The 14,293-nt window shown below is 43.9% G+C and overlaps 1 protein-coding gene across 1 annotated transcript in view; it reads right to left on the reverse strand.

Moving 5' to 3' along the window:
- Positions 1-14,293, reverse strand: part of SF3A3 (splicing factor 3a subunit 3) — a 187,406-nt gene that overhangs the window by 112,823 nt on the left and 60,290 nt on the right. The window contains exon 8 of the mRNA XM_085647872.1: positions 6,772-6,910. Coding sequence (XP_085503998.1) covers positions 6,772-6,910 — 139 coding nt within the window. The remainder of the gene's footprint in view (positions 1-6,771; positions 6,911-14,293) is intronic.

Raw genomic sequence — 14,293 nt, forward strand, 5'->3', positions numbered from 1 at the left:
GCCACTGAGGGTGCTTTGAGAGTGCATCCTTGACCCTTGGGGATTCCTTGTTATGACCCCAGAAACTCAACCCCAAAGACCGAGTAATTAACTGTTAACCGATAACTTAATTTCTCTCCATAGGAATACAGTGACTGTTTTCCCTTGAAAAATGTTTTGTGTGTGGTGTTGATTTGTATGAAAATCTGAAAAACTACAACTGTGCAAAACTGATTTTACTTCTCTTTTCTCTAGGAAATGTCCCGGTGTGATATCTAGGCATATCACACGGAGTAGAAAAAGTAACTTAAAAAGTAATCTGAAAAGTAATTTCGACATTTTAACTTACCTGTATTTCAATCAATTGCATTTGAACTTGCATTCAATTGTAAAATACAGCATAAGATTTTGCAAAGCATTTATTTCACATAACTGTGCCAGGCTTGACATGAATATTTCTATACAAACAAAATTGGTCTGAGTTCAGTCTTGATTGAGTGAGTACAACACATGCTAAACACTACCTTCTGATGAAGCCTTACTGCTCACCCACACTACCACAAATAGAGAGTAAGGTCCTATCTACTTTAACCTCTGCCTATCTTTGGGGTTCCACTGGACTCTGTATGCACTACACCTCATTTTGGTATAGTATATACAGAGCCAGCTTCCTACAGGCTGCAGACATCACACCGGAGGCTGCAGGAGGAAAAACAGTGGCAGCATAGGTAAGCTGGGATGTAGAGGGTCATAGGGGCACCATTGGATCAGCTCACCAAGACCCAGTGGCTTCGGGTGCAGAGGCGTCCTTGGACGTCGGATTCTGCTTACTGGAGCTGGTTGCAGTCAAGGGGAGCCTCTGGATTTAGGCTGCAGACATCGTCGTGGAGTCCAGCTGGGATCTGCCAAGGCTGGACAAGGTCAGGATCGCTGGGGGACCTGTTCTGGATCGGTGGGCCACCTGGACACAGGGCGGAGGTGTTGGGTGGAGAGTGAGCAGGAATTGCGGTTCCGGAGGGCATTGGAGTCTTTTGTGTAGGTTTTTTGGGGACAGATCCACTGTCCTCGGGAGTCTCTGGTCCTTGTAGAAATGCAGGCAGTCTTCCTCCGGTTCTGGAAGTCGCTTGCTGCAGGACAGGCATGGTCTTCTTTTACTGGGTCTTTGAAGCTAGTGATAAGCCGGTAGGGCTGGAGCCAAGTCAGTAGGCACCTTCAGGCTTCGCTGCACAGCGTCTTGATCATCCTTCTTACGTTGGCAGGAAGTAGTTTTCAGGGCTGTGGGAGCCCAGACTTCCACCCTCAAAACCTACCAACTCTGTTGTGGCCTCTGACTGGCTTTAGGCAGCCCACCACCACCAGACATGTTTCTGGACCCTTGGGTCAAGAGCCCCTGTTCTGAGGCCAGAAACAAAGCACATCCTGGGCGGAGGTGTCACACCACCTCCCCTAGGATGAGCCCAGTGCTCGAGAGGAGTGCTTCAAAGGTCTTGTCACCCTTGTAATGGGATCCTAGCCTCTGCTACTAGCAGCAGATGGAAGCCCCAGGTTCGAACCCCCACTTTTGGCAGAAGCACAGGTGGGAAAACCAAGATAGAGTAGGAGGAGTGCCCCCTTTTACCAACACCACCCCTCAGGTGCTGGAGGCGAAGTTAGGCACATTTTTCAGTGCCCACTATCTTCGAGATGGTGGGACTTATCCAGGATTAGGACTATGCACCCCTCCCACAGGAGGGTGGCATAGTAGTGGGTATAGACACTCCGGGTAAGGAACCCATTGGCCCCTACCTGTTACTCCCCTGTACAGCCCTTAAATCTAGTATTCAGGTGGCTTCCCCAGACCCTGAAATCATATTGAGACGACCTATGAAGAGAGAGGACATGGAAGAGCTGTGAAGACTGAAGACATCCACTGAGTTGGCCCAGCCCTACTGGCCTGTCTGCAACCCTCAAAGACCCTACTGAAGAAGAGAAGAAGAGTGACTCGTCCCGCAGCCCATCGACCTCCAGAACACGGGGAGGACTGACTGCCTTCTAAAAAGACTCCTAATCTCCCGTGGACAGCGGACCTGTCCAGAAGAATCCAAATTTGAGGAGTAAAGAATTCTGCCTTGAGGAACTGTGAAGCCAACGCCAGACCCACCTCTGCACTCGACGCCCGGAGTCCAAGTGTCCCACCATTCCTATGAAGGATCCCCAGCGATTCTGATCAAGAGTCCACCGTGGGCTGACCCCTGCCGGACTCCACCTCGACACCAGCAGCCTTAACTCGAAGACTCCTCCTGACCGCGACATGCTCGGTAAGCTATTTTACCGAGGCCAAAGGACACCCCTGCCCCTGCTTGAGTGGTGGTGTCCCTACGTCTCCTAGCATCTCTACATACCTGGGCAGCTGAGGATTTTCTTCGGCCAACTTCCTGGCCTGAACCTGCAGCCTTTCTTCAATGGGTTAACAATGGGCCCCTGACACTGTGTTGGCACTCTGCACCCGGCTGCCTCTAAGGGTTTAAGTTTGGTACTGCCTTGTGGCCCACCCATGTACCTACCTTAACTCCAGGAGATTGAGCCCCGACACTGCTTAACTAACCTGTGAGCAGCGCATCTTCGAGCTTCCCCAGTCTCCATTGGTTAAGATTAGCACTGGACCCCGGAATCTGACCTCTGCACCCAGCCGCCCCTGTGCCGCTGGTGGTGCAGTTTCGGTGCCAATCTGAACCTTCATACAAAATTAACCTTGTTATAAAGAACACATTGTAGTCTTTATAAAGTTTGTTAGGCCGGTATTATGTACTGCTAGGTATGGCTCTGCTAAATTATCTAGTCATGTCCACCTCTGTCAGCATGGCAGTACATTGCCTTTTTTGCTGCACTGTATCCTACGGGGAGGTTAACTTTCAAAGCCCCCTCGTGAGTTGCTGGTAGGAGTCCACCTGGCAACCACGCGATCCATAGCATCAGTGAGGAGGAGATGCGTACCCTTGCCCTGATGAATTTGCCAAAAACTTTCAGCAATGAAACATGTCAGCCATTCAAGTTCAAATGGTCTAAACATGCCGTTCCTTTTAACTGGGTGTGGACACTATTAAAATAAAGAATGTGTGCAATAGTTGTTCACAACTCATTTTTAATCAGATCTATTCACCGCTTTTCACATTACGGGGCTTAGACGTTTGATAGATGACACCATCATTTACAGTTATTATTTCACCTCTTCACACAAGCCTAAGAGTTAGGTCACAAGGCTTTCTTTTCTGTCAAGAAAGTTGCAGATGATGACAGAACGAGAAACTGGTGATTACCAACCAGTAGCTCCATGGATGCTGCTTACTTGAGGCACTTTCTGACTTCTCTCACAATTTTCCTTCGGTGGGTGTGAGAATAGCGGTGGATGGTAGATAAGATTTAGATGAGGAACACTTTGAGGTGGGAATGACTAGATAATTTAGCAGAGCCATATCTAGGAGTATATAATACCCACCTTTATAAAGACTACAATGTGTTCTTTAAAATCAGGTTATTTTTTATGTAATTTGTGAGTGGAGGGCCACCTGGTTATATTCCCTCTCATGCTCCCCATTAGATAGTTGAAGACTGGATCTGTAAGTCATGTACCTAGTTGAAAAACTGCATTCTTGTTTTCCTCCATTGGTAAACATGGCACTACCTGAAAATTGCACTAGTTGTCCACATTTTTAAAGAGTAAAATATTTTTCCTGAAAAACGTACTCACCTTGCTGCGTACATCTTGGTCTTAAAATAAAACTTGAAAAAAAGCTTATTTTTCTAAAATTGGTGTGGATCTCCTCTTTGAGTCGTGTGTCATTTATTAATACTGTGTGCATAACAAATGTCTTACACTCCTCTGTGTTAGGCCTAAGGCTGCTCGGCCACACTGCCACAAATAGAGCACTTTGGATCTACACTGAGCCCTGTACACTTCTGAGGAAATCTCTGGTCTCTGTGCAGGATAAAAAAAAATCTTCATAGATCTCAATTGTTAGGTGTCATGGAACCCCGTCTTCGCCCTTTTCAGGAGTCCCTCACCAACATTTGTTTTTAAATAAATAAATGCGTTTGAGTACATTTGCCACACATGATATTTTATCATTATTAACATCACAGTTTATAGAGTTAAAAACTCAAAGTTTATTATGTTTGTCTCATATTCAGCATGCTCACCCCTAGTTCACAAAAGACTTGTGCCCCACACCACTAGGTCTTGGTTATTGTCGTCTTTGGCGTTTTCATGCTCAGTCCATCAAAGTAATTTGCTTATTCTGTGTCTTATTCACAAATCCATTTGATGCTTTCAGTGGGACAGTTTTAAAGTATTTCTTTTGTCAGCTATGGGATAATCTATTGACTTTTTCTTGTTTTTCCAATAGGTATTTTTTTATGATTTTGTAGTTCCTTTTTCTAAAGTTTGTGTGCTTTTACCAGTTCTCTTATCCTAATAAACTTGCTTTTTTAGTTAAAATTAATCTGTATTATTATTCAAATGTTTTAGAGAAACCAATATTTCAAGTGGTGAGTGAAGGAGGACGGGTCAAGGCTTGTAATTATGTCATCTAATAAATTCCCCTTTGGCATTAGTTTTTCTCAGTGCCTTCTCTATGTGGTTGGCCTCATTACTCTAATACTAGCAATATTCTATACATGTTTTGATTGCAAATGAGTGTAGGAAATCCAACTTTTCTGTGTGGTCACCCTGTATTTCTAATATTTTGCTGGTTATAGAACTTTGTACACTTTACCCCAGCTAACCAGTTGTGAAGTGCCTTTGCTCCTTTAAACATGGCCAAACTGGCATATTCCTAATTGGTATATTTAACTTACCTAGATGTCCCCTAGTACATGGTTCAAAATGTACCCAGGACTTGAAAGTTAATTACCACAATAGGACTAAAGCACTTATTGTGCTATCAACTACAGTGACAGTGAAAACGTGGATTCAGGCTTACCTCTAAAGCCTGACTGTAGCAGCATAAAAACGGCAATATGGCCCATCAAAATAAACCCTTTTGTCTGGTAAAGAAACCTCCATTTTAAATATTAGTCGCCCCCTATGTAAGCCTAGTAGCCCACAGGACAATGTGCAAGGTATTTAAAAGTTGGGCATGTAGAAATTTATTAACATGACCTTTCAGTCACTAGCACCTAAAAGCTGTTTTTCGCTGTGACAGGCTTAGCTGTCCCTTGTGAAAAAACAGTACAGAATAAAATACTAGTACCGTATCTCAGGAATGGGACTAGCTATGAAAATAATTAACCAACTATAATTTAATAGTTATTAAAAATCCAATTCAAAAGTACAGATTAAAATACTAGTACCGTATCTCAGGAATGGGACTAGCTATGAAAATAATTAACCTACTATTATTTAATAGTTATTAAAAATCGAATTCAAAGGTTAAGTCGAAGTTTTATTAAATATTAGCGAAAAGTAAATTTTAAAAAGTTACAATTTCCCTGATAAAATTTCCTGGAGGCTAGATTTGAATTTGCTCTCGCACTTCTACCAGCCAATAATAAAAAAAAGTGCCTTCCAGCAGCAAACAATTGGCGGACCTGAATGGGCAGAGATGGCTCCCCTAAATAAGACAGAATATGCAGGGTGGGACTGAGCGTATCCTTTTTCACATTAATGTAAAATCCTGCTTGAATGTCAAAATCTGCTTAACAAGTCTGCTGGGTTTACATAAAACAGTGTGGCACACTTGAAAGGAAGGATCATGGGGTGTCAAAACAATTCTTGTGTATCCACTGTCTGGTGGCTAGAAAACTCTGTTCTACCAGACTTGTCTCTGGATTTATTGGGGGTACCGTGGCTGCATCAAACTGAATTTTGGTGTTAAATGTGGAAAAACACTAGGATTATCATAGTACAACCCTCAGAAACACCCCCATCCCTCAGAGCCCACATTTAGTGTGGCCGAAGACTTTCCCCATCCTGAGGGTTAGGGCTGGTCCCGGGAACTTTTACTCCATTGGTTAGTGCGCGCCCAGTTGTCATTCCCAGCCACCCACTAGCTTAGCTCATGCCAGGCATACATATTGCATTACCAAGCACTCACATCAGAACACTCCTGAACCGGAGAAAGATCAGAAGAGGACTGAATCTGCTTCCTGAAACATGTACACATAAACACTTTTAAACGCATATCTTTGGTTCCCTTTATTACATTTTTGTTCTCTTGGTGTCATTTTGATTGATACATCTTACTCAACTGAAATATGGTTTGAGATTTTCATTTTTTTGCATTTCAACATCAGTATTGTTTTGGTACGTAATAACTATCAGTGGGTGGGCTCATTTTAACTTAGTGACTTTAAAAAGCTTGTCCTGCAAGTGTTTTAATTATTCTTTGAGATGGGTAGTCCTCTACTCAAAATAATAATCCAATTTTTTACAGTGGGGAACTGTTTGGGTGACCTAAGGATAATACAGAATGGGATGCATACATAATAAACATACTGGTTCGCTGTGCAAAAGTTAATGAAAAATATTTTACTTTATGAAAAAAAAGAATGTTAAAATGTTGGTCTGGGATTTCTTAAGCAAAGCGTATCACTAAATGAACTTCTGACTGAAGCCCTGATAAAAGCCAATATTACCCAAACGGGTTTCATTCAAATGCCAACAAGGAGACTGCTGTATTGTTGCTATTCATAACCCATCAAACACGGGGAGACTAAAAAGTATCCAAACTTTGGGAAACATTTCAGGGGTTTCAAATATGCAAACATATAGTTACATATATTGAGTATAATAATTCTAGAAACAGATTTGCTTACTGGCCAGCCAGGAAACGTTCCACTTTCCCACTTCTTCTCAAATTCGCTCTGAATCTTGCCAAAAAGTTCATTTTGGTCCAATAAAGGCTTCACCTTGTCAGTATAATCTTGAAGGTATTCCAGAAGCATTTCAAGATATCTGTATTGTGTAACGAGATTTCATGAATATCAACAAATACATTTGCAGAAACATTAATGTTTAAAAAGTGGTCAGATAACTACACAGACCGCATGTTAAGAAACATTGCGAAAACTCTGCAACTGGAAAGAGAAAAGAGAATACTTCTGTTGAATCGTGACTTTTTACTGCCTGTGGTATCACTGAAACTTCAACTGAACGAGAAAGCAGAATGGTTCATTTGGGGGTAAATTAAAACACGTTTTATAAGTTAGAGGCATAAGCAAAATTGAAAGAAAATAATACATACACTGTTTAATTGATGAAAACCTTGCAAGCAATACTCCCTAATATAAAAGAGGGAGGCAGGACAACAATAAAGCAGAATTATTTTATATTGTATGTCCAACTGTTGTATAATTTGAACAGAGAACAGTGCCTCTGGGACACAGAAAAACAACGCAGTGCTTGTAACAAAGTATGAAGAGTGAAAACAACAGTAAGATATTCAACACAAGGGAGTTTAGATTTAAGAAATAGGTAAGCAGATACCTAGAAAGAATCAAAGAGTGTGGTGGGGTGGTCGGGGAAGGGGTTGTCTTCACCAGGGTAAAGGATAAGCACCACTTAATAAGTATCATCCTAAAATGGACAAATTAGGACAGTTGTAAGAGAGAAATTGATCAACCAATAGCTTCAGGAAAAAACAAAATCACAGAAATGGCAGAGACAAAACCATCTATCCCGGATAACAGATAAGATACAGTGTATTTGCAGTTAGGACTCACATAAACAGAAAAGAAAGAAACACAAGGGAGAGTTTTAAAGTGTGGCCCTTACTTTGAATAGTGATCTTCTTTATTATTAATGAAAGAAGGCATTAAAGAACGGATGGATCTGTGGATGAGTTAGGACTGGCAGATAGAGGATACACCATTTGGAGGACATTGGTTCTCTTTTCATTCCAGTCCACTTAACTCCTTATCCAGATTGGACTACTCTCTCAAGATAACGCGTACACATTCAGGGGAGCTCCCTTTCTGGTCACAGTATATTCAACCACTCTCTTCTTTTAAAAGGGTTGCTGGATGAAGGCAAACGATGGCAGGAAGGCATCAAAATGTAGGATCGGTCCATATGTTATGTTATGTTATTTAAATTTGTATAGCGCGCAGCTGCCGCAGCAAAGAGGCGTCCTGGCGCTTTGGAGATGGAAAACACAACACCACAGCAATAACTAGAGCGGAGCAGACTAGGCTTTAGAGAATAGGAAGGTTTTCAAAGACTTCCTGAAAAGAAGCAGGTCCGGAATTGCACGGAGAGAGGGAGGCAGTGAGTTCCAAAGGGTGGCTGCCAACACCGAAAAGGAACGACCACCTATACGCGCTTTCTTAAAACGCGGGACGATAGCTAAATTGGACCCTGCAGATCGGAGGGATCTAGAGGGAACGTAATGGAGAATAGTCTGGGTGAGAATGGGAGGAGAAGCTAACTTGAGAATTTTAAAAGTTACACAGAGAGCTTTAAACCTGATTCTCTGGCCTACTGGAAGCCAGTGGAGGTCTTGGATGGTATGATGAACAGAAGCAAACCTGGGAAGACCGACCAGCATTCTGGCCGCAGCATTTTGTACCCGCTGAAGGCGGGTTAGTTCTGCCTGATTAACTCCCAGAAGCAGAGAGCTGGCATAATCCAGTCTGGTAAGAACCAGAGCTTGTACAATGATCTGTCTGGTGACTGAGTCGAAGAATTTAAAAATGGGCCGAAGGCACTGCAAGGCGCCAAAACAGGTGCCAGCTACACGTTTAGTGTGGGGGGTGAAAGAGTTTGTCAATCCATACGCCCATATTTCTGACTTCAGCTACAGGAATGGGAACAGGACCCAACTCCAATGGCCACCAATTGTCTCCCCATAGCCCGGTATCCTCACCAAAGATGATAACCTCGGTCTTAGAGGCGTTAAGTTGGAGTCTATTTTCCGCCAACCAGCCAGCCACTGACTTAAGAGCTAACTGAAAGGTCGAGGCATCCATAGTGGAGTCACCATTCAGTGCCACCGCCAGCTGCGTGTCATCGGCGTATGACACCATGGTGAGACCAAAACTGCGGGCTACCTCCGCCAGTGGCTGAACATACATGTTGAATAAGGTAGGGCTGAGAGCCGAACCCTGCGGAACACCCTGAGGAATGGGACGGGGGGGCAGAGACATAGGGCGGTAAGGATACCTTGAAGGTTCGGTCCGTAAGAAAGGAGCGAAACCATTCAAGGGCCATCTCTCCAACTCCTGCTTCCCCAAGACGCTGCAAAAGGATGTGGTGGGAGACCGTGTCAAAGGCGGCACTGAGATCCAGTAGGATCAGTGCCGCCGTCTGACCCCGGTCCAGCAGTTTCCTAATATGCTCCACCACCACCAGAAGAGCAGTCTCAGTACTGTGACCCGCGCGAAAACCATTCTGAGATTTATCCAATATATTGGCTTCCTGCAAATGAGAGGAGAGAATGCAATTCACGTGAGCCTCCGCTAATTTAGCCATCCACGGGAGGAGGGAGATGGGGCGGTAGTGTTCTAATTTTGCAGGGTCAAGGGAGGGTTTTTTGAGAATAGGTATGACGATCGCCTGCTTCCAAGCCGTGGGAACACTGCCAGTACTAAAAGAGAGATTGATAAGGCTATGCATAGCCGGAAAACAGCACTCAGCACATTCCCGAAACTGAGTAGGCTTCATAGGGTCATCAGGTGACCCAGATTTAACTTTAATTGTCAAGGCTTTAAACTCCTCTTGAGTAGGGCTGGGAATAGCCTGTAGCCGCTTAGAGGTCAATGGGGCACTGATATTCTCAGTGACGGAAAGATGTGAGAATGACCTGTAGATGGCATCGACCTTTCCAACAAAGAACGAGGCTAAATCCTCACAATGGCCCATGGAAGCTGGCATAGTGGTGGCAATCTTTCTGCTAGTGAGGTCTTTACAAACCCTAAAGATAACCTTAGTCGGGTTCGTGCTGTTCTTAATCTCCTGGGAGTAGAAGGCTGCCCTAGCTGTACATATGGCCCGATGGTACAGTCTGGTGCAGGTCCTATATGCTGATTTAAGGTCAGCATCATAGGTTCTGCGCCAAGCGCGTTCTGCCTTTTTACAAGAGGATTTCATCAGTTTAAGGGATTCATTGTACCAAGGACTGGAGGGGCTAGATCTAGTCTTACTCCACCTAGCAGGTATGAGAATATCCAATGAGTGGTCCAACCACTTACAGAAGCTGTCGTAACCAAGAGAGACTTCTTTAGGAGGAAGAGGATGGTGCTTCATCAAAAGATGGTGAAAATGCTCTAGGTTCAGGTTTCTCCAGGGACGTTTGAGAATGTCAGGAGTATTATTCCTAGAGGGAGGAATATTAGTGACAATGCGAGCTTCGATCAAATAATGATCGGTCCAGGCCATAGGCTTGGGCTGGAGCACTGAAATATTCGTCGAGATATTCGTCACAAAGGGGTCAAGCAGATGTCCACCAGTATGAGTAGGTGATTCTACCAATTGGAATAAATGAAAAGCTTCCAGATCAGCCAAACAACTGTGCACCGAATTGGAAAATGGCGCATCCATATGCAAATTAAGATCTCCAATGATCGTAAAATTGGCTGTTTTCATGACAATAGAGGAGATCACCTCCAAAAGACTGAGACAGAAAGCGCTCTCGGGACCAGGAGGCCTGTAAATTAATAATCCTGAGAAGGTAAAATGAGGATTTACAGTTATGTTAAAATGCGCGCTCTCACATCCAGCTATAGTGGTTGGATTCCAGGCACACGGATAGCAGGTTTTAACTGCAACCGCAATGCCGCCGCCCCTAGCGTGACGATGGAGCGAATGCATACTATATCCCACTGGGAGAGCTAGATTTATAACCGCCATTGATTGGTCATGAAGCCAGGTCTCAGTAAAGAAAAAGATGTCTGGATTCTCATCAGAAATCAAAGAAAATACTTCATGAGAGTGAGAGGCCAATGATCGCACATTCAAGTGAAAAATGTTGAGGGCAGGGTGAGTGACTGAACTCGAAACAGAGTCAGGCTCATGAGCCCTACAGACTATGGGTTGGCGACTCACTATAGGCAGTGGTGTCAATAATTTGAAAGAACAAGTAGGACATTGATATGGTCCACTTAATGGATCCAAGGCACCATGATGGCAACCATCTACCCCACTACGCAGCCGACGCAGGTCTCCTGCAGCTATCATCCTCAAACGACCCGAGTGCCCTGCCCTAGCCCTGCCTTAGCGCTGACGGGCGCAGACGGGCAGGACTCTGGCGAGACTCAGGCATAGGGAAGGCGTGACCGCTTGGCTTCAAGCGAGCATTAAGTAGGTGCTCGGCGGCGAGCAACGCTAGAGCGCTAACCCCCAAGAAGGGAAATGCCTTCCCAGTATGGCGTCGTCCCGTGTCACGTGACCCAGAAGCCCCGGAACCCGGATCCGCAAAAGAGCGGTGGTAATACTCAATTATGTGCGGTAAGGGGCGAGGGGGGTCCCAGCAGCAGGATAAAAACAGGGAAAATGTAAAAAAAAATCAACAAAGATACAAAATAGGGCAGTTAAAAGATAGCGCGAGCCACAATACAGCGCTTGTCCTAATAACGCTGCAAGCGCGGTGGTCACCTTCTCCAGGCTGACCCCGTGTCCCAGCTCACCTTAAGTAGGTGCGCGGCGGCGAGCAACGCTAGAGCGCTAACCCCCAAGAAGGGAAATGCCTTCCCAGTATGGCGTCGTCCCGTGTCACGTGACCCGGAAGCCCCGGAACCCGGATCCGCAAAAGAGCGGTGGTAATACTCAATTATGTGCGGTAAGGGGCGAGGGGGGTCCCAGCAGTAAGATAAAAACAGGGAAAATGTAAAAAAAAATCAACAAAGATACAAAATAGGGCAGTTAAAAGATAGCGCGAGCCACAATACAGCGCTTATCAGACACCCTGACAGAAACAACTTATAGGAGATGGTATGGAGCCAGGACTTTACAAGGACAATATGGGAAGCATTTAAATCAGTGGGCAGAGGACAGGTTATGTCCAGTGTTATGGTAAAGAAAGAATAATCCAATCTGTATCAGGCACAGAGTTAGAGGATGAACTCCTGACGGTATCAAAGGAGTACGCTACGGATTACGTTCTGCTAGTGAGCAGCCAACTTACAGCAAGGAGTCGTTGTGCAAGTGCTGCTAACAAAAAAGGCGCTGTATCTTAGTGCATAAAGGAGAACATATGAAGTGGGGGAGAGAATGCGGCCTAATGGCTAGGGCGGTCGACTTTGGAGCTGGGGATCCGGGTTCGAGTCTCGGCAGGGACGCTCAACAGTCTGTGATTCTGGGGAAATCACTTAATCTCCCCATGCCTAACAAAAATTAATGTGTCCATCTGGAACGTAACTGGTGCTCATGTTAAGTGCTCCAATACCGCCGGGTCTAGTTTGCGCTAACAAAACAAACAAAAAAGAGGAGATAAGGTTAATAAGCTTTTGGCATGGCTTAGTACAAAGGATGAGAGTAAACTTTTGGTGCATAGAATAATGGACGGCAATGTAGCCTCGTGTCCGGCCTCGAAAAATCATTAAAAGGTTTCAAGACCTGCAAGTCTACTGACTTAAATCTACTCAACCTAATTGTAATGTTCTTGACCATAAAATGTTTTACAAATTATGTGACCCAGGGTAAATATTTCAATTCACTTGAAATCACCATTTTCTTAATTATCACATGTGAGAGGGAAAGCTTTGGTAGCCCACCAGGCCGGTGGTCTAATTGGCTAACAATGAGTCTCACTAGCCACTGTGTTAAGTGCTAACTCTTACTTGGGACCACCAAAAATATTACCCAAAGTTATCGATTTGTTATATTAAATCAGACTTTAAAAAGTCTTCATTTTGTTGCCCAAACCTTTGTTAGCCTCTCCTGACTATCTGCAGCACACTAACAGCCATTTTTATAGATATTAAATGCCGTAAATAATTGAAACAGTTTCATATTACAATAATTGGTGTCTGTCAGACCTTTTTCCTTTCGGAGAAACTTTGGGTTAAGTGAACAATATCTGTGCTTTTTCTTTTTATCTCATTGGAAGGATATTCTTACTTTCTGGAATTAACCCTACAGTTTTTTCCTAATATGAAACAGGTTAAATTATTTACGGCATTTAATATCTAATAAAGTGGCTTTTAGTTTTGTCAAGAGAATGAACGGACAAGCATTTGTATTTTTACCACCATCTTGTATGAACAAAAACAACATGTACTATATTTACATTCCAGCCTTGAAAAAGTCTCTAAAGACGAAACACATGTTGGCTGACCTATGCTGGAAGTACCAATATAAAGATTAAACCAACAGTGAAAATAAATTGGAGGATCAATTGGACTTTTGTGTTGTCTTCGTTCTCGGGAAGAGAGACAAATGACTTGTGTATTCTTGTACAAGGATTGATACCTTTGATTAAGAACTATATTTATGTCTTCAATATATCCATGACTTTGATGGGTATGTTTACTAATCTAGGAGGATGCGGAATGAAGTTCTAATGAATACGCATATCAAAGGCGGCAGGGGCTTTAAAGTCACTGGCCTTGATATGGTGAATCACTAGTCATCCTGCTGGAGGAGGTGTGAACACCTTCCTCCAGAGCTGGCATTGTTTCTGGCCTCAGTCAGCATGGGCTCTCACCTGCAGGAGGTCAGAAATACGTCTGTAGCGTTAGGCTGGACAATACCAGTCAGCCAGCACAGTAGATAATGGTAGGTTTTTCATGGGGCAACTCTAAAGTGTCATCAGGGAGCATGTCATAATAAGAGCATGTCATAATAAATCTTGTAATGGCAACAGTACAGATTTATTAAGACAAGGTGTTTGATATCAAACACACTATTTAGTAAAGCCATCATGTAGCTGGGGAACTCGTAATGACCAGTGCCCAGTACAAACACTTAAGATGGCTTCCCTGCACCATCTAGTAATTGAACGAGACAGCACAGGGGCAATCTGTTCATGAGGATATGCCTTCATATGTAATATAATGCACCTTGCCTTAGGGCTAGAAAGACCGACGAATGGGTGACTTACATAGATTACATGCAGTGAGTATGCCATGTCAGGTTTTCACTCGGTTTGCTTCGAAGCACGCAATATGCAATGGCAGGCTGCATGCTATTTGTATGGGGGTCCTATAGGATGGCATAATACATGCTTCAGCCTTTGGGAATCCTCTTTGGTACCCATGCCCTAGGTACCTGGCGTACCACTTACTAGGGACTTACAGGGGTGCCTAAGTGTGGGCCAATTGTGTTACAATTATACTATTTTACTTTGTTTTAGGGAAAAAGCACTGGGGCCTGGTTAGCAGGAACCCAGTGAACATCAGTCAA

Source organism: Triturus cristatus, chromosome 3_2 (assembly GCF_964204655.1).
Source record: "Triturus cristatus chromosome 3_2, aTriCri1.1, whole genome shotgun sequence".
Taxonomy (NCBI): Eukaryota; Metazoa; Chordata; class Amphibia; order Caudata; family Salamandridae; genus Triturus; species Triturus cristatus.